Here is a 21,957-nt window from a genome sequence, read left to right on the forward strand (position 1 = left end):
TGGTTTCCTTAGCTACAAACTGTGAACACAGGTGAATATCCACTTATACTCACCTATAATATCCACTTATACTCACCTATATTCACAATTTCTTCACCTATAGAGTTGGAGTAAATGCATATTTTCACATAAGACACATAATTTCAAGTCATCTGTGGGTATGACAATATTAGACAGACTAACAACTGTAAAACATAGTCCCTGGCACATCGTGTCCTTCAAAATGGTCAATACGCACAGTGTTGCTAGAACTCAGGAAAAATGAACTATTTCACTGCCCTGCGGACTAATTCTATCCCCGGCCATTTTAGCTATGAGTGAAATCCAAGGTCCCTGGGCTTGGCCTGGTCTTCAGACAGAGGATGCAGCCATGTCTGAACTTCAGAACTCCAGGCAGGCCTCAAGTTTTGTCTTCTTTCCTGGTCTCTTTCTGGCTATGCCTCAGGGAACAAGAGGGTTTTCCTTACTAAATGACGGTGCCTTTGTCTTCTTCATCCCACATTGTTGTTCAATGTTTTAAAAAACCTGATGATGCTGCCTCCCTCAGAAAGGCCACATCAAAAGGTAGAGTTCACCAAAAATAATACACACTTTTTCCAAAGACACAAACAGTTCCTTGAAGAGGATGTCATGCCGTAATTTATTTTGTGAATTCTGTAAACCACAGAACATTTACTTAAAGCCAAGTCTGACCTTTCTTTTTCCTTCTTTTTCTGTCTACAAAGTCCTCTCTTTAAGAAAAAATATAAAGGCAAACATTCTTGTGCACACACACACGTGTGTGTGTGTGTGTGTGTGTGTGTGTGTGTGTGTGTGTGTGTGAGAGAGAGAGAGAGAGAGAGAGAGAGAGAGAGAGAGAGAGAGAGAGAAATTTTATTGGAATCTTGAGTTTAATTTTTAGCCAGGGTCCTTTGGCATCATGTAATAATATTTTATGGAATGCAATCGCTTGTGGAAAGGCCAAAGAGAGACCCATTTGAAACTTTACAAAAAGGATTGTTCTGCGCTGTTGTTGGGTGATGGGAAAAGCAGTAAGTGTGCTAAGCCCCTCAATGCATTCCCCAAAGGCGGAGAAATCCTATGACCAATTGGATGGTAGTAAAATCTCTGTAGGAATAATTTTTTTGGATAAAGGAAGTCATAACAAGAATTGGGCACATGATTAAGTTTCCAAAGTTCACTCGTGACAGTCATCTGATTGTCCTACTGTAAGGAAGTCTGCCGTGGTAGACAGTTTTCCTGCTATGAGCCCATTTCAACAAACAAATCAGATTTTTTAGATTTTCTGAACAGTACTCTGTTCAGTTAAGAAGTTTTTACTGTCTTTTCTGTTTTACTTTCAGTTCATTACAGCAGGGTTTTACAGCCACCATGTTGCTAGAGAAATGAAAATAAACTAAGATTTGCAAAGATACATGTCACATGGACTCTGTTCTGTCCATGTTATGTGGATTCTGTTCTTCCCATGTCACATGGACTCTGTTCTGTCCATGTTATGTGGATTCTGTTCTTCCCATGTCACATGGACTCTGTTCTGTCCATGTTATGTGGACTCTGTTCTTCCCATGTCACGTGGACTCTGTTCTGTCCATGTTATGTGGACTCTGTTCTTCCCATGTCACGTGGACTCTGTTCTGTCCATGTTATGTGGACTCTGTTCTTCCCATGTCACGTGGACTCTGTTCTGTCCATGTTATGTGGACTCTGTTCTTCCCATGTCACGTGGACTCTGTTCTGTCCATGTTATGTGGACTCTGTTCTTCCCATGTCACGTGGACTCTGTTCTGTCCATGTTATGTGGACTCTGTTCTTCCCATGTCACATGGACTCTGTTCTGTCCATGTTATGTGGACTCTGTTCTTCCCATGTCACGTGGACTCTGTTCTGTCCATGTTATGTGGACTCTGTTCTGTCCATGTCACGTGGATTCTGTTCTTCCGATGTCACGTGGACTCTGTTCTTCCCATGTCACGTGGACTCTGTTCTGTCCATGTTATGTGGACTCTGTTCTTCCCATGTCACGTGGACTCTGTTCTGTCCATGTTATGTGGACTCTGTTCTTCCCATGTCACGTGGACTCTGTTCTGTCCATGTTATGTGGACTCTGTCCTTGCCCGTGTCACGTGGACTCTGTTCTGTCCATGTTATGTGGACTCTGTTCTTCCCATGTCACGTGGACTCTGTTCTGTCCATGTTATGTGGACTCTGTTCTTCCCATGTCACGTGGACTCTGTTCTGTCCATGTTATGTGGACTCTGTTCTGTCCATGTCACGTGGATTCTGTTCTTCCGATGTCACGTGGACTCTGTTCTTCCCATGTCACGTGGACTCTGTTCTGTCCATGTTATGTGGACTCTGTTCTTCCCATGTCACGTGGACTCTGTTCTGTCCATGTTATGTGGACTCTGTTCTTCCCATGTCACGTGGACTCTGTTCTGTCCATGTTATGTGGACTCTGTCCTTGCCCGTGTCACGTGGACTCTGTTCTGTCCATGTTATGTGGACTCTGTTCTTCCCATGTCACATGGATTCTGTTCTTCCCATGTCACATGGACTCTGTTCTGTCCATGTTATGTGGACTCTGTTCTTCCCATGTCACGTGGACTCTGTTCTGTCCATGTTATGTGGACTCTGTTCTGTCCATGTCACGTGGATTCTGTTCTTCCGATGTCACGTGGACTCTGTTCTGTCCATGTTATGTGGACTCTGTTCTTCCCATGTCACATGGACTCTGTTCTGTCCATGTTATGTGGACTCTGTTCTGTCCATGTTATGTGGACTCTGTTCTGCCCATGTCACGTGGACTCTGTTCTGTCCATGTTATGTGGACTCTGTTCTGCCCATGTCACGTGGACTCTGTTCTGCCCATGTCATGTGGACTCTGTTCTGCCTGTGTCACTTGGACTCTTTTTCTCTCTCACATACTAATGATATTTTCTCTTGTTTGTATCTTTGGTGTTTATTTAAGGAAATAAAGTTGAAATTTTTGTTTTGATTTCTGTATATATTTTTCTAGAAGCATCTTACATTTTTCATGCTCTGTAAGAATAAATCTAGAGGCTGGGGGATATCTCAGTGGTCACGTGCACTAGCTGTTCTTTCAGAGGACCGTGGTCCAGTTCCCAGCACCTACACAGTGGTTCAGAACCATCTGTAATTCCAGCTATACAGCTGTAAACCCTCCAAAAGCACTGGGCATATATAATACCCAGACATAACACCCATCCACAAGCAATAGAGAAATAAATAACTTATCTTAAAAAAAACAAACAAGGACTTGAGCTAACAATGGTTAGGACCCTCGGTCCTGACACATCATGCTTTTTGGCTGTGACTGAGGACTCAAGCTGTTTGTAAGTTAAAGATTGAGTAAGAACACAGGATGGACCCCATTCCTTTCCAGTCTTGGCCTTTACAGATTTGAAAATTGGCTTAGAAACACTTGTAGAACTCTTTGTGTAAGATAGTCTATAAGTTACTATCTATTTGTGTAAGATCATCTATAAGTTACTATCTGTTTGTGTAAGATAGTCTATAGTTACTATCTGTGTAAGATCGTCTATAAGTTACTATCTATTTGTGTAAGATCATCTATAAGTTACTATTTGTGTAAGATCATCTATAAGTTACTATCTATTTGTGTAAGATAATCTATGTGTTACTATCTATTTGTGTAAAATTGTCTATAAGTTACTATTTGTGTAAGACCATTTATAAGTTACTACTGTGACGTGTCCTGCCCAAGGAGGTTGAGGAGTTAAGAAACTTCAGCTGAGATAAGTGGAAAAAAAGAAACCAAAACATGACAGAAGGAGTTTCATTTGAGATTTTGTTCAGTGATTAATTGCTGAATGTTCCCCATGTGTTAAATGGGCTTCTGGTTACTGGGATTTGTCTGTGATGAACTAGATGTTGCAGTGAATAGATATAAACCATGAACATCATAGTAAACAACCAAGCAGGTGTGTCCTTGCGCAGGTGAGTGGCGTGAAGGGAGCGGGAAGACAGAGCATCCGCTCTTAGAGCCGAGCGAGTCAGCACCATTTGCTATCCTCACTGTGGTGTGCAGACTCCTGGCTCTTCACAGTGAGCAACTTCATTATCGTTGTATGGACAGATAGATGAAAAAGACAGCAAGACTTGTATCCAGTGGGATACTATTTCATCTTTATTGGGTAAAGCACTTTCTGCTCAAGTCTGAAGACCCAAGTTCAAATCTCTAGAACCCACGTAAAAAGCACAGTACTAGAACCTGTAATTCTGATATTTTTACCAAGAGATGGGAGGTGGATAAAAAAGCAATCCTTGGAAGATTGTGGACTGTTTGTCCTCATGTATGGAATAGAGCACTCTTGACTCCAGAATGTGGAAGGTGAAACCTGACTTCAGCGGTTGCTCTTTGACCTCCACGTATGCCTCATGCCACACCCTTGTATAAAAACACAGGAACTCAAGGAAACAATACTATGTGTAATAAACAAGCCACAGAAGGACAGATTTGCAGACTTTTCACTTAGAAGGAGTAGCTGAGGTGGTCTAATAATAACGGGATCTATAACGGTGAGTGTCCAGCTGCAGGAATAGTGCCATATGCTCCAGTTCTCACAGTGGAGGGTGAATTCTGTAGTAACCGTCCTTGCCATGGTGGAAACAAGGAAAGAAGAACGGAAGGCAGGGAAGAAGGGGGACAGGAAGGGAGGGAGGGAGGGAGGGAGGGAGGGATGGAGGGAGAGAGGAAGGTGTGGCAGGAAGCCTTGACCAAGGCTGAAAGCTTTACATCAAAGCTGTTGCTGGATTCATAGACAGGAAAGTAGAATGCTGGCCACAAAGTGATTGGAGGATGGGAATTTATTAAATAATTGTTTGACTCATGTAGATTTTGCTTGGGAACAAGAACTGTTCTGGAGCTGAATGGTCATTGCATAGCAGTTATTGTATTTAATGCCCATGCCCTTTAGAACTGTCAGTTTTATGATACATGCATATTACCACAAGACTATTTGGGTTGTGAAAACACTCCCTTGGCCTGAGTGAGTCTGGTATACTTGTGACTAGAGTCCTGGCAAAGAATGTGAAGACAGTCAAGGATGTGTTGCACAGCCTCACTGTCTGGGACTTGTAGGTCGTTCAGAACGTGTTTGTCCTGAGGGAGGTGATGGGGCTCTGATAATATATGTCTCTGTACCTGCCGCTGTCCACCAGAGGCAAAGAGGATGGTGACGCTGTCTAGGGAGAGAGCACTGGTCCTGTGGGGAGGGTTAGTTTCTGTCGCATTTTCAAAGTGTAGACAATGATATATCTTGATGTGTTGATTGTGGGGGAGAGGGTGAAAAAGAGTTGCCAAAGACAGAAAATTAAGTTAGAAGACAGCTAGCATGAGTGTATAAGTTGAAAGAAGAAAGAAATCATGCATGTGTATATATGTGCATGTACACAAAACTGTGTGTTTGTGTGCTGAGAGTTAGGTTAAAACATGCTTGTTGTGGAGGGCAGTTGGGATGTGATTGATGGGGGTCTTGGGAATATGTATATGTGTGCACTGGGTGTCTGTGTGTATTGGGGTGTGTGTTCTGTGGGTATCTGTTTTGAATTGGTATATTGAGTACATATACAAGGGTATGTATTGCAAAAGGAATGTGTGTTAAGCATATGTATGCGTAGGGAATTGTTGGGTGTATTGTGGGGTACATGTGTTGAGTGTATGCAGAGAGAAGAGGGTAAATATGGGTGTATTGGGGAGGGTATCCATTATGTGTTTAGGGAGGTGTGTGTGTGTTGTGGGGTGTATTTGGGATGTGTGAGGTGGTTGCACACACAGAGATGCAAGATGAAGATAGAAAGACAGGACAGAAGTCAGGGCTTGTGTAACTGATCATGAACACAAACCAGGACAGAAGTCAGGGCTTGTGTAACTGATCGTGAACACAAACCAGGACAGAAGTCAGGGCTTGTGTAACTGATCGTGAACACAAACCGTCTGGTGTGTGCAGTTACCCCAGCACAGATTCCCTAAGAGATGCCCTTGGGCACTTCCACAGTGGTCCAGAGGTGACAGAGATGTTGGGCATGTCCCAGGCAACTGTCTGGATGTGAAACAGTGCTGTTTGCCAGCCCAACTGTGGCCTGTCATGAGTAGATTTCCTGCAGAATGTTGTTTCTTGCACTTTGTGTAGAAGTACAGGTGCGTGAAGGGAAATGTGCATAATATCATGTGTGCTTTGTTTTGTTGGAAAAGGATCATAAAAGAAAAGAACCCGTGACCCCATTTGGAAATGTTTAATTCGTAATCTGATGCCTTGAAGCCATGACCAACAATTATACATACAAAAAATGTCGACATGACTCTTCACCTATAATTCACGTATGTATGAATATAATATGCCATCTTCAGTCAGTCATGCAGGAGATAGAATCCATTGTTTGAGGTGACATCAATGAGAACTTGGCACAGTCCTCTCCAGTCTTTCAGAGTCTTCCTGTTTATTGAGACTTAGTTTCAAAGTGCTGCATGGCTGCCAGTGCACCACCTGCCCTGACGTCATTACCAGGTATGCGACTGACTGGATCCAACAGTCTTCCACTGTTATCACTGTGTGCCAGCCGCAGCAGCATCAGCTGCATTCAGGGCGGCATGGCTGTGGACTGCTTGATTGCTCATAAACTCCTTCTCGGTTAAGACGTGAAGTCTATGAAGTAAGAGGTCAGGACTGTCTGCGAACCTGCCTGATAGATGGCCGGTAAAATCTTGTTTCGTAGAAGAAGCGGATGGATGGAAACTGGCAGGCATTCCTGCCACCGCTCACTCACTCTCCAGCTTCCGAAGAGTACATCGTTAGTAGAGGAGACACAGACACTGGAGAAAGCCAAGAAGAGAGCCCCATTGGGGAAATCTTTCCATGAGAGTTGAAGAGGTGGATTCAGAACGTACAGGAGATACAACCACGACACGGCCACATTCTTCCTGAGGAGCAGGCAGAGCCCGGGATCTGTTTGCTTTCTGCTCTCTGCCACTGTTACCCTTAGTCCATGCTAAGCACACCCCCACTCTCCATCCCTTCCTCCATGTCCACATTGATGCTCTCGCGCGCTACCCGCCCACTCTCTTCCTTGCTCTAGTTTTGTTGTTTACTGTCAACCTTCTTCACTGATGTCTACACCCATTCTTCATTTCTGCTGGAATTTATTCCCTCTGTTTTTTCCCTTTTGGTTACTGTCTTGTGTATCTGGGCACATTGTGTATGTTTCAGGCTTAATCTATAGTACTACAAAGAAATAAATGTTTTTTTCTATACTCTTGGGTCTTCTCATAAGCCAGGAAATCCTCTTGTTTTCCGTTGATATTTAAGAAGGCAGGACATGGTGTCAGTTTTCCTAATGAGTATATAAATGTCAATTGAGAGTCGGAATCAACTAGTATCTTTAACCCCTCTTCACTCTACTTGGGATTAACCTTCTGGAAGGTGGCCTAGTGGTAACTGAATGCCCTGAGGACAAAACCAAGAGAATTGTATTTGGAGGTCACCAACATGACAGGAAAGTTTGGGCTTTGTGCACACCTACTTGTCAGTAAGGAAGAGAGGATTCTGCTAAGCCTAGTTATTAGCAGGAAGAGGCAGTTAGGATGTGTGGACATCTTCTAGTGGTTTTTGTTGATCACATTTTTTTAATGTCTTCTTTTCAGTCCTACCTTTCCCTTCCACTGTGTCTATTTCCTTACTGAGGGCTTCCTAGGGCCAAATATCTCTTCTCTACTTCCTTCTATAGCAAGTTCTTGGTAGCAGCTTTTTTTTTCTAGTTCATTTCCTAATCTGCTCCCAAATTTTCACTGCTCAAAATTTGTTTAAAAGTCTGTTTGGTAGGGCTGGAGAAATGGCTCAGTAGTTAAGAGCACTGGCTGCTCTTACACAGGACCAGTGTTGCCAGCACCTGTTTGGTGGCCCACAACCACATGTAACTCCAGTTTCACCTTTTGTCGTCTTTAGGTTACATGCATGTGAACACACAAGTTCACGCACATACACATATACATAAGTAAAATAAATGAGCAAGTCGTTTTAGAAAGAAAAAATTAAAAGTTCTTTTGCTAATAGGATTCCCATTGTTGAGTTGGTCATGTTTCTTATCGGATACTTTTGTTTTGAAGAATATTGGAGGAGTTTCAGAAGCTTTTACAATAGTAAAGGTTTTGTGGGTATCTCTGTGTCCCTGATGTGAAAAATGCACAGAATCTGTGCATCTCGCTTCCTTCAATTATTTTTCATCTTATTCAAATGGTGATTTTTCTCTTTCCTTAAATACTTGAATTCTTGGACATTTGTTGGTTGATAGTTTACTCTGTAGGAAGAGCGGTTTCCTCTCTGCTTGGCTATATCTCTGTTATGCTATGAACTCCTGTTCAGTTATATCTCTGTTATGCTATGAACTCCTGTTCAGTTATATCTCTGTTATGCTATGAACTCCTGTTCAGTTATATCTTTTTTATGCTATGAACTCGTGACTACTTACCTGATTTTTATGGGTTATAATCCACCGCCTTACTTCTTGTATTTCTGGAATTGTTACAGCTCCAGCCTCCCAGGGCTTTTCGGCTTTAGTTTGTCTGCCCCTAGGCACATTTTCATCCCTTCTGACAATTTCCTTGCCTCCATACAGTACTCCTGAGCTGCTTCTTTTTTCCGGTGATAATGTCCTAGAGTCAAGGACCTCTGTAATCTTTTATTGGAGATTGACAATGGAACACTAGCTATTCAATGACAGGTTTTCACTATTGGGGTGTCATGGTTATTATGAAGTGTATGATAACCCAAGCAAACATGCATGTTTTGCTTTTCTCCTTAACAACAAACCCCATGAATGCCTCTGAGGAATTTATTCAAGAAAAATTATACTGCTTTTTTAACTTAATATTTTCATAACAGTCTTTTGGTCTTTTATACACAGTCTTAGTCCATTTTGTGTGGATGTAACAGATAGATGATTGATATAAAATATAGATTTGGAAAATGGTTATGAAGCTACAAAGTCCGGAACTGTGGTGCTGGTGTCTGGTATGGGTCACCCTACTGAGCCATAACATGGTGGAAGGGCAAACAGGCAGAGCACAGAGAGGACCCTTGACAGACTCATCCTTGCATCAGGAGCCCACTCCCAGAGCAATGGCAGTGGTCCACACTCTAGCAATGGTAGTTAATTTCAGAATGAGTCTTGGAAAGGAGACTTGGCTATAGTGGGCATTCTAGACCCATGCCAACATAAATAAAAGAGCTTGAAGACGAAGGTGATGTCTCTTTAAAAGTTTCCAAATATGGGGCTGGAGGAATGGCTCAGCAGTTGAGAGCACCAGCGGCTGCTCCAGAAGGCCTGGGTTCTATTCCCATCTGATCCCATGGGATCCGATGCCCTCTTCTGGCTTCTGTGGCCATGAGACATGCCGTGATACCCAGACATATTTTCTGGCAAAGTGCTTGCACACAGAGAATTTTTTTTTAATTTACCAATATAATGATATTTGGGGAATATTAGTTCTATCTGTTTATGAGATGTGGGCAAGGAAGAATTTGTATCAACAGTATGAAAATCACTAAGATCCAGTTTAGAATTGAACAATCTTTAGCCATGGCAGTGTTTGCAACAAAGTAGGCAATGTGTGTTAGTTGGAGTCAATGAAGAAAACATCACCAATGTTACTATTCATAAGCAGTTGCTGCCATGTAGTTCTCCAGTTTAACAGAAAATTTGCAGAATATTTTGTATCAGAATATCACACAAACTTTCTATAATCACACATAGCTAGTTCATTCGGCAGACAGTTGCCATCTGGACAAAATTCTAACAATTAGAATAGTAAAGGCTGAGGATTGCTCTGAAGAGGAACCAGAGTTTTAAGCAAGTGTGCTTTCAATGAAGGATTCTAGTAGAAACTGTCGTATCCTAGTTCCTTTCTTTACTGTGACGAACACCATGACCAACGCAGCTTGGGAAGAGAAGGCTTTGTTTCATCTTGTGCTCGCAGTCTGTCGTCCTCCCAGGAAAGCCACGGCAGGAACCGGAAGGCAGGCTTGCTGACTATTTGGGTAGCTGCCCTCTTGCCCAGTGAGCAGAGCAGAAACCATTGAAGAATGCTGCTTGCTGGATGGATTGACCAACCCCAAGACCATGTATTTGCTTAGGGATGGTGCCATCCATAAGGGACTGGGCTGTTCCGCTTTAATTAATAATCAAGACAATCCCCCAACAGACACGCCCATAGGCCAATCTGCTCTAGGAAATTCCTCGGTCAAGGCTTTTCTCTCAGGTGACCCCAGGCTGTGGCAAGCTTACATCTAAAGTTTCTGGGATGTGTGGTAGGTTTTCCCCGCTAAATTCTTACTGTGTTGTTATTTGTGGAGTGAATCCCCCTGCATCGGATTGAGTTCCCTGAGATGAAGTGTAACTGAAAACCTCTTGTTTGTGAGTTCAGAAATGACTGGCACACCGAATGTGTTGATTGGCTTACAGATAAACTAGACTAGTTTGCTAAAAAAGTGTGTACTACCTGCAAAAATAAAGGGAGAATCTTGGGGAAATAGTCTGAATTCTTTGAGAGAGTAGCCCAATGTCTCAGTAACACATGGTCTTTTCATTCATGAACATCAGTGAATGATTAGACATGATACTTCTACAAAAACAATGTCAGAGGTGATAATATTGAAGGAAAGAATCTTATGACTCTCTTCAGAGTTGGATCCATACTAAATATTCATAACATTATTGAATAAAAACATAAATAATCTATACATAGTGGGTTGTATTCTATCTTTCTCAGTTTCACTAGTGACTAGTTAGGCTCGGTAGTTTTCCAGTTGCTGGTGGGATGACTGGAAACCTGATATGTGCGTATGTTTGGAGGCACACGGGCTGGCGTTCTGTGCTGGCAGAAGAGGTGTGAGAAAAAGTGTTAAGCTGATTTCTCTCTCTAGATAAGTTTCATTTAGCTATTTTCTAACTTCAACTAACTAATGTACAGCATTCAGTCAAAATTTCTTTACATAAAGGTAAGTGATCATTGTTGAAAATCTAAATTGTTTTTCTTAAAAAGCCGAAGAGCTAATTAGTTTTCTCTTGAAGGATTAGTCCTGGAACACTTGCTTCAGTCCCTCCACACAGACAGAAGTCTTCCTAGTAAACTTCATAATAGTGTGCTGTTTCCTCATCTGATTAAATAAGTCTTTGGTATTTGAATTTTTATGATGGCACTCTGAGCTTGAAGCTCTCATAAACTTTTTTCCTGAGGTCCTGCAGTCATTTTCTCTCAAAACTAACTGTGATGGGAAGGTTCAGAGCCCTGAGGAGGCTGAGAGGTGACTGCTCATGTGTCTAAGTGGGGCCAGCAGGGGCTGCTGCCAGGGACAAGGCTGCCACATTCCAGCTGTGTCTGGCCTTGGACTCCCTTAACATCATAATCTGGATTCTATTAAGGGAATTCTATGTTTTTCCTCTGCAAGAGTCACCCCCTACCATGACAAATATTTTAAAAAATATATATATATATTAAAGTTGGGAAAGCAAACTTTTTCCCAGAAGAAATTTATAGTTCAAATTTATACCAATTTCTTCTTAACTAGAGCAAGCTAGGTTCTCCCTAAAGCTTCGGTTTTCCCGTAAAACATTGCTCTCCTCTGGAAGAAGCGGGCTTTCGTTTTTATAGGCGAGGGGATGAAGCAGCGCACAGATGCGTCTGTGCTGGCACAGGCTGCAGAATGTACCTGGGGAGCATGGGGGTGTGCAGTCTGGAGGGGAAAAAGATGAAAGGGAAAAGACTGTATTGGGATGCTCACATATGAAGGAAATGCTAAGCTTTTGATCCAGCTAGCGTTTCCTTCTCCTTCTTTCCCTGGAAGTGACTGAGGCTGTGCCAAGTCATTTTCACAAAGCCGTTTTTACAGGTACCCAGCTTTCCCATGAGTGACTGTTGCCTTTTCACCGTACAGGACTGTCGTGATGCCCGTGGCCAAAGAGTTTGATCCAGACATGGTCCTGGTGTCTGCAGGATTTGATGCGTTGGAAGGCCACACCCCTCCCCTAGGAGGTTACAAAGTGACAGCAAAATGCAAGTATCTCTTCCAAGACGTCATGAAATGCTATGACGTCATAGACTGTTTTGTCCTTTACGATATACGATACCTTTTACATGAGTTCTGTGAACACTGGGGAGATGTTTGAAAATGATTGGTGTGGTATTTACTGCTCTGTCAGTTTTGTGTTTCTGTAAAAAATTTCATTGAACAAAAGCAAATGATTTCCTATGGTAGACTTGGTAGACATGTCAGAAACGTCCTGCATTTCAGGAGTCTTAGTTTTCATTTAAAGAGTACAGCAGTATGGTTTCTGTCTATGATCTAATAGCTGATCTGAGAAGTCATAAGTCTAGGGAAACTACTGGGTCTTTTGAACGGAGAACGTAGCTGTGATTTTTATTCCATTGTACAGGGAATAGAAATAGCTACTTGGCAATAATGTCGTGTGCTCCCAGGTTCAAATACAGACTTAATTGTGCTACAGCATTCCTGAGGGTCCCTGAGGCCTATGCTGGTCTTCTGTTGGGTTGCAAGGACACACTTTCTGGCTGTGTTCCACAGCAGCCAGCTTCCCAGCAGAGAAGTGAATTTTGTGTTTTATTGTGTTTGAAGAATCTGACTCCATGGAGTTGAGCTAGATGGGAACTTTCTTTAAGAACAATTTCCTTACTCTGCGCAGGAAAGCGAAGCATGTGTGCAGTGCATGCATGTAAATATGCATTGGCACCGTGTGTGCCTACTAAACAAGACAAGACTGTAGAACTACAGAGGACGGCATCCGGTATTATAGGCTTTGGGGGAGCTGAGAGCAAACAGAACGAAACAATTCCAGCAGTTTTAAGTGGGAGAGATGAGTTTGGAACGCGTTTGCTATATTAATTTGAAAAGAACCAAGAAACAGCTTCGTGCCAGCCTTTGTTTGTCGTTGGCTGCTGATGTGAGAACATTTCTGCACTCTAATTGTTCCAGTAACATTGTTAGGTAGTGGCTATTTTTAACATCTATTATTTACCCAGGGTTCTTGGTGCCTTGTTGTCTATCGAAAACATATTAGAGCAGGCAACTCCACACACACAACAAAAACTAGATAATGCATATTGTGAAAAATTGAATACAGAGGCATTTTCTTGTATTAAATATCTTTGTGATCCTTCTGGTGATGCTGCTCACGGAACTCACCTCAAGTTGAAATCTGTCCTTCTATTGCGGATAAATCTCATTGGAGTCAAGGCTGGTGACTCGTTTACTTTAAATAAAGAAAAGTAAAGTTTTACACCAAAACAAAGGAAAAACCTAAATGATATAAACCCCATGGGGAGAAAGACAGAAACCTGGGAAAGGTGGCCTTTTTCATGAAATTCACACATCTCCTTCAGGAGTTGGAGAACGCTGTCCTTGAGTCTTTCGCCTTGCCCAGAGGTGGAGGTTTAACTTCTCCATCTCTCCAAGGGAAAAGGGACTAACCATTGTGCTAAATCTTGGACAAATGAGTTTCAAATCTCAAATGTCACATTGCAAAGTAGAGTCACAAACAGTAGTACTGTGGTCTCTTTTTCTTATAGATACTAAAAACATTGTGTCTAACACTTCTGCTCCAGCAATGCCAGTCAGCTTTCCGATGACGTAATAAATTAGCTGAGATAGTCGGCTTACACCCCAGGGAAGGGTTGTTTCTGCCAGCAGCTTTTGAGTTTATCACCCATGGGCCTGTTGTGGTGAGAAGTGAGTGGCAGAGTACAATTGTTTATCTCATGGGTAGGTGGGAAGACGCGAAGGGGAGGCATTAGAATGACATAATTCTCTACTAAAGCCCCTCTTCAATGACCGGAAAACATCCTAGTAGGCCCACCTCTTAAATTCCTACTTCTTTCCTACACCACCATGTTCATCCTGAGGACCCAGCTGCCAATTTGGTGGCCTCAGACCCCAGTTCTTTCAAACAGAATGCAAGGGAATCTCCAACATTTCAAATCTACTAATACAGCAATATTTTATTTATATCTTAATAAGTAAAGCTTGTCTAAAATCAGAAGGGTAAAGCTAAATCAGTAGAGGCCAGGCAGTGGTGGCACACACCTTTAATCCCAGGATTTGGGAGACAGAGGCAGATGGATCTCTGTGAATTCAAAGCCACTGTGAGCTACACAAGATCAGTGCAGAAACAAATTTAGGCGGTTTTAATCCCAGCACTAGAGGGAATATCAAATGGGAGGAGATAGAGGCTCTGACTATTTAGTCTGTGGTGGCCCAGCCCTGGTAGAGGTAAGACTTCTCTAGTGGAGTGGCTGCTTTGCTTCTCTGGTTTTCAGGTTGAACCCCAGTATCTGACTCGAGGTTTTCTTATTTGTGCTACATACTAGCATATTTGTATTTATATAAGGGATATTTTATTGCTTCCTACCCCCAGATAAATCTGACTGTAGAGCAGGCTCACTGTCCCTTCATATATTCCTAGTCCCTGCTCATCTCTCTCTTCTTGGATTTACTGTCCAACAGAAGCTGCCATGCAGGAGGCTATCAGGTACTAGTGATGGCTCTTTGGTCAGTTCTTGGCCATTCAATCAGGAAGGTTCATAATGAGGGGAGAGGATCTAGAATGGGAAATACAGGAGAGGCTGTTTAGAACAGGTCACAGATTTTGTAACTAGGAGTGTGATTTGTATTTAGGAGAAATGGCGTGAGCTATGTACTGGATTTCTCTTCACTGAGGGAAAAAAAAACATGCCACCACATACAAAAGTATAGAGATTGGAATGTGCCCTTAGTAGGTCACATTGGGTCAAAGACCACAAATACTATCTGTGATAACACATGGACACCAGCACCTACCTCTGAGCAACCACATCACCATTTCAGGGAGCCTTCGGGATGCTGGCAACAGTTTCTCACCATGGACGTCACCACCCTAACCGGGCAGGATCTGGGATTGCTGCAAAGCCTTCTGGAGACTCCCAAGTGGCTCTCGTCTGGCTTGCACCAAGCAGATGCATTCTCTTCAATTTGACAGTCAGGTGATTAAAATTGAGATCTCAGTGCTCTGTGCCAGAAGTCATCCTGCCAGGGTGCAGAGTCCCAACACAAAGTTGAAAATGGGGTACAAATCTAAAGTAAATTGTAACTAAACTATATGAAAACAAATGTTCTGCTAAACTTTTTCAATTTTAGCTAAACTCATTCTTGTTCCAAGTCAAACACTGGATGATTTGATCTGAGAGCGATTTGAGGGTACTGTCATTTCAGACATCTGAAAATTTATTTCCTTGGCACATCAAATTGAGTTTTTACAGTACTTTATTTTATATTTTTGAAAGGAAAGGAAAGATCAAGTCAAAACAACAATGGATTTTGTTCATTTTAAACATCTAAATAGCTGTTTGACATTAGAGGAAGAAAGGAAGGCTGTTTCTGAGACAAGAATTTCAGCCTAAACACAGAGGTGACTTTAAATAAAGACAATTCTTAGCACGGCTTTCTTCTCTCCTCTCTCATCCTGTTTTTGTCTCAGCTACAAAACTACAACATAAATGTTGGGTTTTGTTTGTACGAAAGTTGAAAACAATTTTAATGGAGTTTTAGAAATATTTGCTTAGAATTTTTGTTCTTCTTTAAATTCAGGGCCAAGATTAAGTTCCAACCTAAATGCAGGCTTCTCTCCCTTATGCCCAGAACCGTGACCTTGAAAGCATCCATTCCCCTTACTAAATATTCTGGTTCATATCCGGTTGTCTGCCTGTTACAGTTTAAGAAGATAGCCTTGGCAGCAGTGCCATGTTCAAGAGTGAGACTGGCTTTTCCCCTCCCAGAGTTCCCAGCTTTGTGGTGCTATCACCTCAGGAGAGCAAAGGCTCTTTAGTGCCTGCTCAGTTTCACAGTAAATATCTCTCTCTCTCTCTCTCTCTCTCTCTCTCTCTCTCTCTCTCTCTCTCTCTCTCTCTCCCTCTCCCCCTCCCCCTCCCCCTCTCCCTCTCCCTCTCCCCCCCTCTCTCTCCCTCTCCCTCTCCCCCCCTCCCTCTCTCTCTCTCCCTCCATAGATGTATCTGTTCTCTGTGTCCCTCGGAGTGCAGTAGTGAATTCCTACAGGCAGATTGCTCATGCCATGTGAATAAGAATCGTTTTTCCTCTGGAAAAAATGATAGGCATGTCTGATAAGACGTGTATTACTGTAAAACCACATACAATTTTTACTTCAGCAAGAATTCTGTAGTTCCTGAGATATAACCCATTTTTACCAGATAATACAGCATTTAATTTTTCAAGAAGGAATCATGTCACATTATCTTGGAGAGTTGCTTTCCTACTGTCCCCTGTATTGAGAATTACTTTGCTCTTGTTTGTAAATCTCCTCCCTACTAGTAGAAGTGTGGTAGGATAGGGAGCCAGCACAGTTTTGGACAAGCACCTGCTTAGATGAACTCAGACCTAACCGCCAGTGACTTTCAGGGAAGAACAAATGTTTCCTGATTAGTTGGCCATCTAAAAATAAGTTTCTAAAAAGTTGGGTTTTAATCAAAGCAGCAAATAAGAGCAAAGTACCAAACGTGCTCCTTGCATTAGGCCGTGTTGGCCATCCCATCTGCCCATAATATCTGTGTGTGCTGCATCTTGGTTCTGATCTTTATGAAGATGGTGGAGCTTAGAGAGCCTTCCCTCTTCATTTTACTAACCCAGAGCTGAAAATAGACTGAGCCAGAACAAGCACAGCGTGGTACAGCTGACTTCCCTTGCTACTGCGTCTTTCTCTCCAGGAGCCTTGCATCTATCTTAAATTGCCCATTTTTTTTAAATCTCTGGTTTTTGTCCCACTACTTAAAATTTATGAAGACACTGAATGCATTTACTCATACGATTTCTTTACTGTATGCTTCTTCCTTCTCTGTGAAGGAAAGGGCATTTCAGCCTCTGGGGAAAAGTCTATCCACCAGTTTGGTCTTACCTGTGACTGGAGAATCCATGTCAGGACCTCTAATGATAGAACGTCAGTCCATGGGCAACAAGGGTGGACAGGACAGCATCTGTGACAGCTAATAACCGATAGTTCTGAGGGTTCACTGACCCCAACTTCTCTGCTTGTCCTCCTCTGTATGAGGGTAAAAACTGGAGGAAACAAGCTGGGTGTGGTGGTCTATGCTGTTGAAATCTCAGCACTCCGGAGGCGTAGGCTGGAGGATGAACTTGAGGCCAGCCTGGTCTACATAGTGAGTTCTAGATAAACCAGGGTTACACAGTGAGAACCTGTCTCAAAAATAAAAATGAACACAGCAACAGGAAAACCTGTAGGGAAGGAGTCAACATTGACTCTCCAAAGCTCCTACCACCAGGCTCCATTGCAAGGAAGGATCTTGTAGGATTCTGCACTGTGTTTCCAGAGACTAGCCCAGTGTCTCTGAAAACACAGGAATGAAGCCAATAGTGTTGATGGTCTACTGTGTTTTCTGCTCTGTAAATAAGTTAACTCTTTGTTCACTGTTACACTTCCTTTTTATTTTGAACCACAGATGCAATATTTTCATTAACACAAACTCAGAGTTCTAAAAATTATCCCTCACACTGTTCAGTGTTTTCTTCTGCTATGAGTTGTGTTGAAAGAAGCTCTAATAATTAGACGAGGAAGTCATGATTTCCTTGTCCCTCTGGGTCTTGGACTATGTGCCTATTCTAGCTATTAGCACCTGTTAGATTCTAATTGGTAAGACAAATTCATTTTCACCCTGCTGGGAAAAGTCGGACTAAAAGATTACTGAGTTCTGTAAATAATAAACTTCAGTTAGACATGAATAATTACTACAGAGGAGCCGTGTGTGTGTGTGTGTGTGTGTGTGTGTGTGTGTGTGTGTGTAGTGTGGTGTATGTGATCAGATCTCTTTGTGTGATACTGGACTGAAATATGTGACTCTCCTTCATGAGCCAGCATTATAAGCATATTCTACTAGGTCCAGATAAGTTATTTCTTAACTAGGAAAACAATTTAGTGAGGATCTAGAGCAAAATCATCTCAAAAGAATAAATACTACAGTTGTTAATCACCTCAAACATTCTAAAGATAAAGTTAAACTAAATCTTGGCATGTAATTACTCTCTAGAAAGACCAGATACACTAGACAGATACTATAGTTTCCTCCTAGACGGTGTAAATTCCTATAAACAACTTGAAAAATGGTGAGAAGTCCAGGAAAGCCATCAAAGTTCTGGATACATAGTATCTGCATACATAGTAGCTGATTACTGGTTCAACTGCAGATCACTGTGGTTGCAAAATGCAGCTCATTTACTAGAGGACTTCCCTAACATGCACAAGACCCAGGGTTCAATCCTTAGTAACATAAATGCAGTGTGGAAGTACATAATTATGAACCTGGCTCTCAGACATGGAGGAAAGAGGGTCAGAAGTGCAGGATCATCCGGGTTACATGCTGAGTTAGCGAGCAGACTTGGATACATGAGACACTGTGTCAAAGAAATGCAATTAAACAAAACAAAAGTCAGCTTAATAAGAGAAGTGCCTGCATCTCATATTTCCTTATCTGTGTCTATGACTGCTTTGTAAATAGTTCAGAGGCAATTGGACAGATATTGTGCCTTTAAAAGAAAATAAACAAGTATTTCTTCATGGTAAGGATGCATTAGTCCTAGCCTACTTAAACACTTTGTGTTTTGTTTTGCTGTATTGAGAAAGGAAATCTACTCTCGACATTTTAATATGATACAGAACAAATTCTTTACTGTTATGCATTTTTAGCAACTGAACTGTCTAAACACAGTCAAGAAACAGGAAGAAAAAAAGCCCGAGTCAAACATTTGGGGTTCAAGTCAATAACATAGTAAGAAGAAGTTTCACCATGGTGAAGTGGGATTTATCTGCAGATGCGTAAGTAGTTCAGTACAGTTGAATAAATAAATGTGACATCCCATGCTAGCAGAGTAGAGGATAAAATCATACGATCACCTCACTAGATGCCAAAAATGCATTTCTTTTATGGATAAAAAAATCCTCAACAACTTAGGTAAGATCATATACAATGGTGAAAAGCGGAAAGCCTTCCCTTTAAGACAGGAAAAAAATGTTGAGGATGTCACATTTGACAGTTCTGTTCAAGCCAGGACTGGAAGGACTAATCAGGACAGTAATACAGGAAAAAGAAACCAAAGCCATCAGTATGAGAAAGGAAACCCATAAATTCTCTGTTTGCAGAAGATGAAATTCTGTGTGTATAAAATCCTAAGGAATGTGGGAAAAAACTGGACCAATAAATAAGGACAGTGCAATTATAGTTTCCAGTTATCAAAAAAAATTCATAATACATCTATAAATAAACAATAAGCTATCCAAAAAAAGAAATGAAGAAAATAATCCCAAAGTCAATGCCTCTGGGCTCTCAGATGACCACAAATTCTTACAGACCATTTCATGACTAAAGCAGGAAGACTCATTTCATCTTGATAGTGTGGTCACCGCTAAATTGCCTCCTAGGAATCACGGAGTGTTTGTGCAAGGGCCTGTGTTCAACAGCTGTCTGTCTGTACTGCCTAAACTTGTTTTTATGATTAGGTACAATAGTAATCTTGACCAAAAGCAATCTACAGATTCAATGCAATGCCCATCAAAATCCTAGCAAAATTCTTCACAGAATCTTGAAAGAACAGTACTCAACTTCATATGGAAAAACAAAAAACTCAGGAGAGCCAAAGCAATCCTGTACAATAAAAGAACTTCTGGAGGTATCACAATCCCTGACTTCAAACTCTACTACAGAGCTACAGTACTGAAAACAGCCTGGTATTGGCATAAGAACAGACAGGAGGGCCAATGGAACCAAATAGAAGACCCGGATATTAATCCTCACTCCTTCCAACACCTGATGTTTGACAAAGAAGAAAAAATATCAAATGGAAAAAAGAAAGCATATTTAACAAATGGTGCTGGCATAACTGGATATCAACATGTAGAAGAATGAAAATAGACCCATATCTATCACCATGCAGAAAACTCAAATCCAAATGGATCAAAGACCTCAACATAAAGCCAGGCACACTGAACCTTATAGAAGAGAAAGTGGGAAGTACACTTGAATGTATTGGCACAGGAGACCACTTCCTGAATATGGCCCCAGCAGCACAGACACTGAGAGAAATAATTAATAAATGGAACCTCCTGAAACTGAAAAGCTTCTGTAAAGCAAAGGACACAATCAACAAGACAAAATGACAGTCTACAGAATGGAAAAAGATCTTCACTAACACCACATCAGACAGTGGTCTGATCTCCAAAATATACAAAAAACTCAAGAAATTAGTCATCAAAAGAACACAGAATCTAATAGAAAAATGCAGTGCAGACCTAAACAGAGGAATCTCAACTTAGTCATCAGAGAAATGCAAATCAAACCAACTCTGAAATTCCATATTATACCCGTAAGAAAGGCAAAGATCAAAAGCACTGATGAAAACTTATGCTGGAGAGGTTACGGGGGAAAGGGAACACTTCTGCATTGCTTGTGGGAATGTAAGCTGGTACAGTCCCTTTGGATGTCAGTGTGGCGATTTCTCAGAAAATTAGGAAACAACCTTCCTCAAGACCCAGTATTACCACTTTTGGGTATATATCCAAAGGATACTCAATTGTGCCACAAAGACATGTGCTCAGCTATGTTCATAGCAGCACTGTTTGTCATAACCAGAACCTGGAAACAACATAAATGCCCCTCGACCAAAGAATGGATAAGGAAAATGTGGTGCATTTATGCAATGGAGTACTACACAGCAAAAATATTTTTTGAATCCCAGCTGAAAGCCATGCTAAACTATAGCTTAGATTTTAATTCTATACTTCCTTTTCAAAGTCTTATTGATTCAATTTTGAAGAAAATCCAAAGTAGTAATATTATCAGGGAATTTATCAATATGTGTTTTACTGTGAGTTTGTACTAGCTCAGACAAAATTTGTTCTTCCTTTTCTCGAAAGGTCCGTAGGAAACGGCTGTAGCCCTTCATTTTGATGATTTATGTCTGTAGTCATTGACTCCATTACTAGTCTCTCTCCATCACTGCGGCAAAGACCCAAGGCGAGGTGCTTCATAGATTTCAGCCCATATTTATGTGCTGCATTGCTGCAGGGAGAAGCATCATGTCATGGAGGTACAGCTGGGCAAAGATGCTTGCTTGCATCCTGCCTTCAGTGAGAGACCAAGAGAAAGGGGCCAGGGGAAAGATATCCCCCAAGCTGAACCCAGTGCTCCACTTTGTCCAGTCAGCTTCATCCTCTGTATGCCCAATAGTCCACTCAGGTAGGAGTGCACTAATGCCTTAATTAATTGCTGAAGTCATTGCTTTCTCTGACCTAGTCATTTCCCCAAACTCCCCCCCCCCCCCAAGACTCTATTGGAAACTAAGTCTTCAATCCATGACCTGCTGGGGAAAATTATTTTCAGGTGTGTGACTTTTGTTTACGCTTCATTTGTTTAACTCTGTAAAGCTGTATTGCTGTGCTTGTCTAAAATGCCTGATGGTCCAAATAAAAAGATGAACGGCCAATAGCAAGGCAGGAGCAAGGTTAGGAGGGTCTAGCAGGCAGAGAGTATAAATAGAAGGAAAAATCTGGAAGGAGAGAGAAGGAGGAACAAGAAAACAAGGAGAGGAGGCATCAGGGGCCAGCCACCCAGCCAGCCACACAGTAAGAAGGAAAGTCAGATATACAGAAGAAAAATAAAAAACTCAGAGGGAAAAGGTTACAGTCGCTTATTTGGTCTCTCCAGTTCACCCTTGCAAAGGACTTTATTCCTAGATCATCCCAGAAGCTGTGTGCGTTCAACCAGGATATAGGTTCTTATTTCCCTCACTATCACTTCCCAATGTGTGAAATTTCTTGGCATAAAGGTATCCTTATGCTTGTGAAAGTACCTATAGT

The 21,957-nt window shown here is 41.8% G+C and overlaps 1 protein-coding gene across 23 annotated transcripts in view; it reads left to right on the forward strand.

The window, feature by feature from the left end:
• The window catches only part of Hdac9 (histone deacetylase 9), an 834,213-nt gene that overhangs the window by 719,709 nt on the left and 92,547 nt on the right, over positions 1 to 21,957 (forward strand). For all 23 annotated transcript variants that reach the window (XM_075948414.1, XM_075948435.1, XM_075948434.1 and 20 more), the window contains one exon: positions 11,970 to 12,088. In XM_075948414.1, the coding sequence (XP_075804529.1) occupies positions 11,970 to 12,088 (119 nt within the window). The remainder of the gene's footprint in view (positions 1 to 11,969; positions 12,089 to 21,957) is intronic.

The sequence above is a fragment of the Microtus pennsylvanicus genome, chromosome 14 (genome assembly GCF_037038515.1).
Source record: "Microtus pennsylvanicus isolate mMicPen1 chromosome 14, mMicPen1.hap1, whole genome shotgun sequence".
In the NCBI taxonomy this organism is placed as follows: domain Eukaryota; kingdom Metazoa; phylum Chordata; class Mammalia; order Rodentia; family Cricetidae; genus Microtus; species Microtus pennsylvanicus.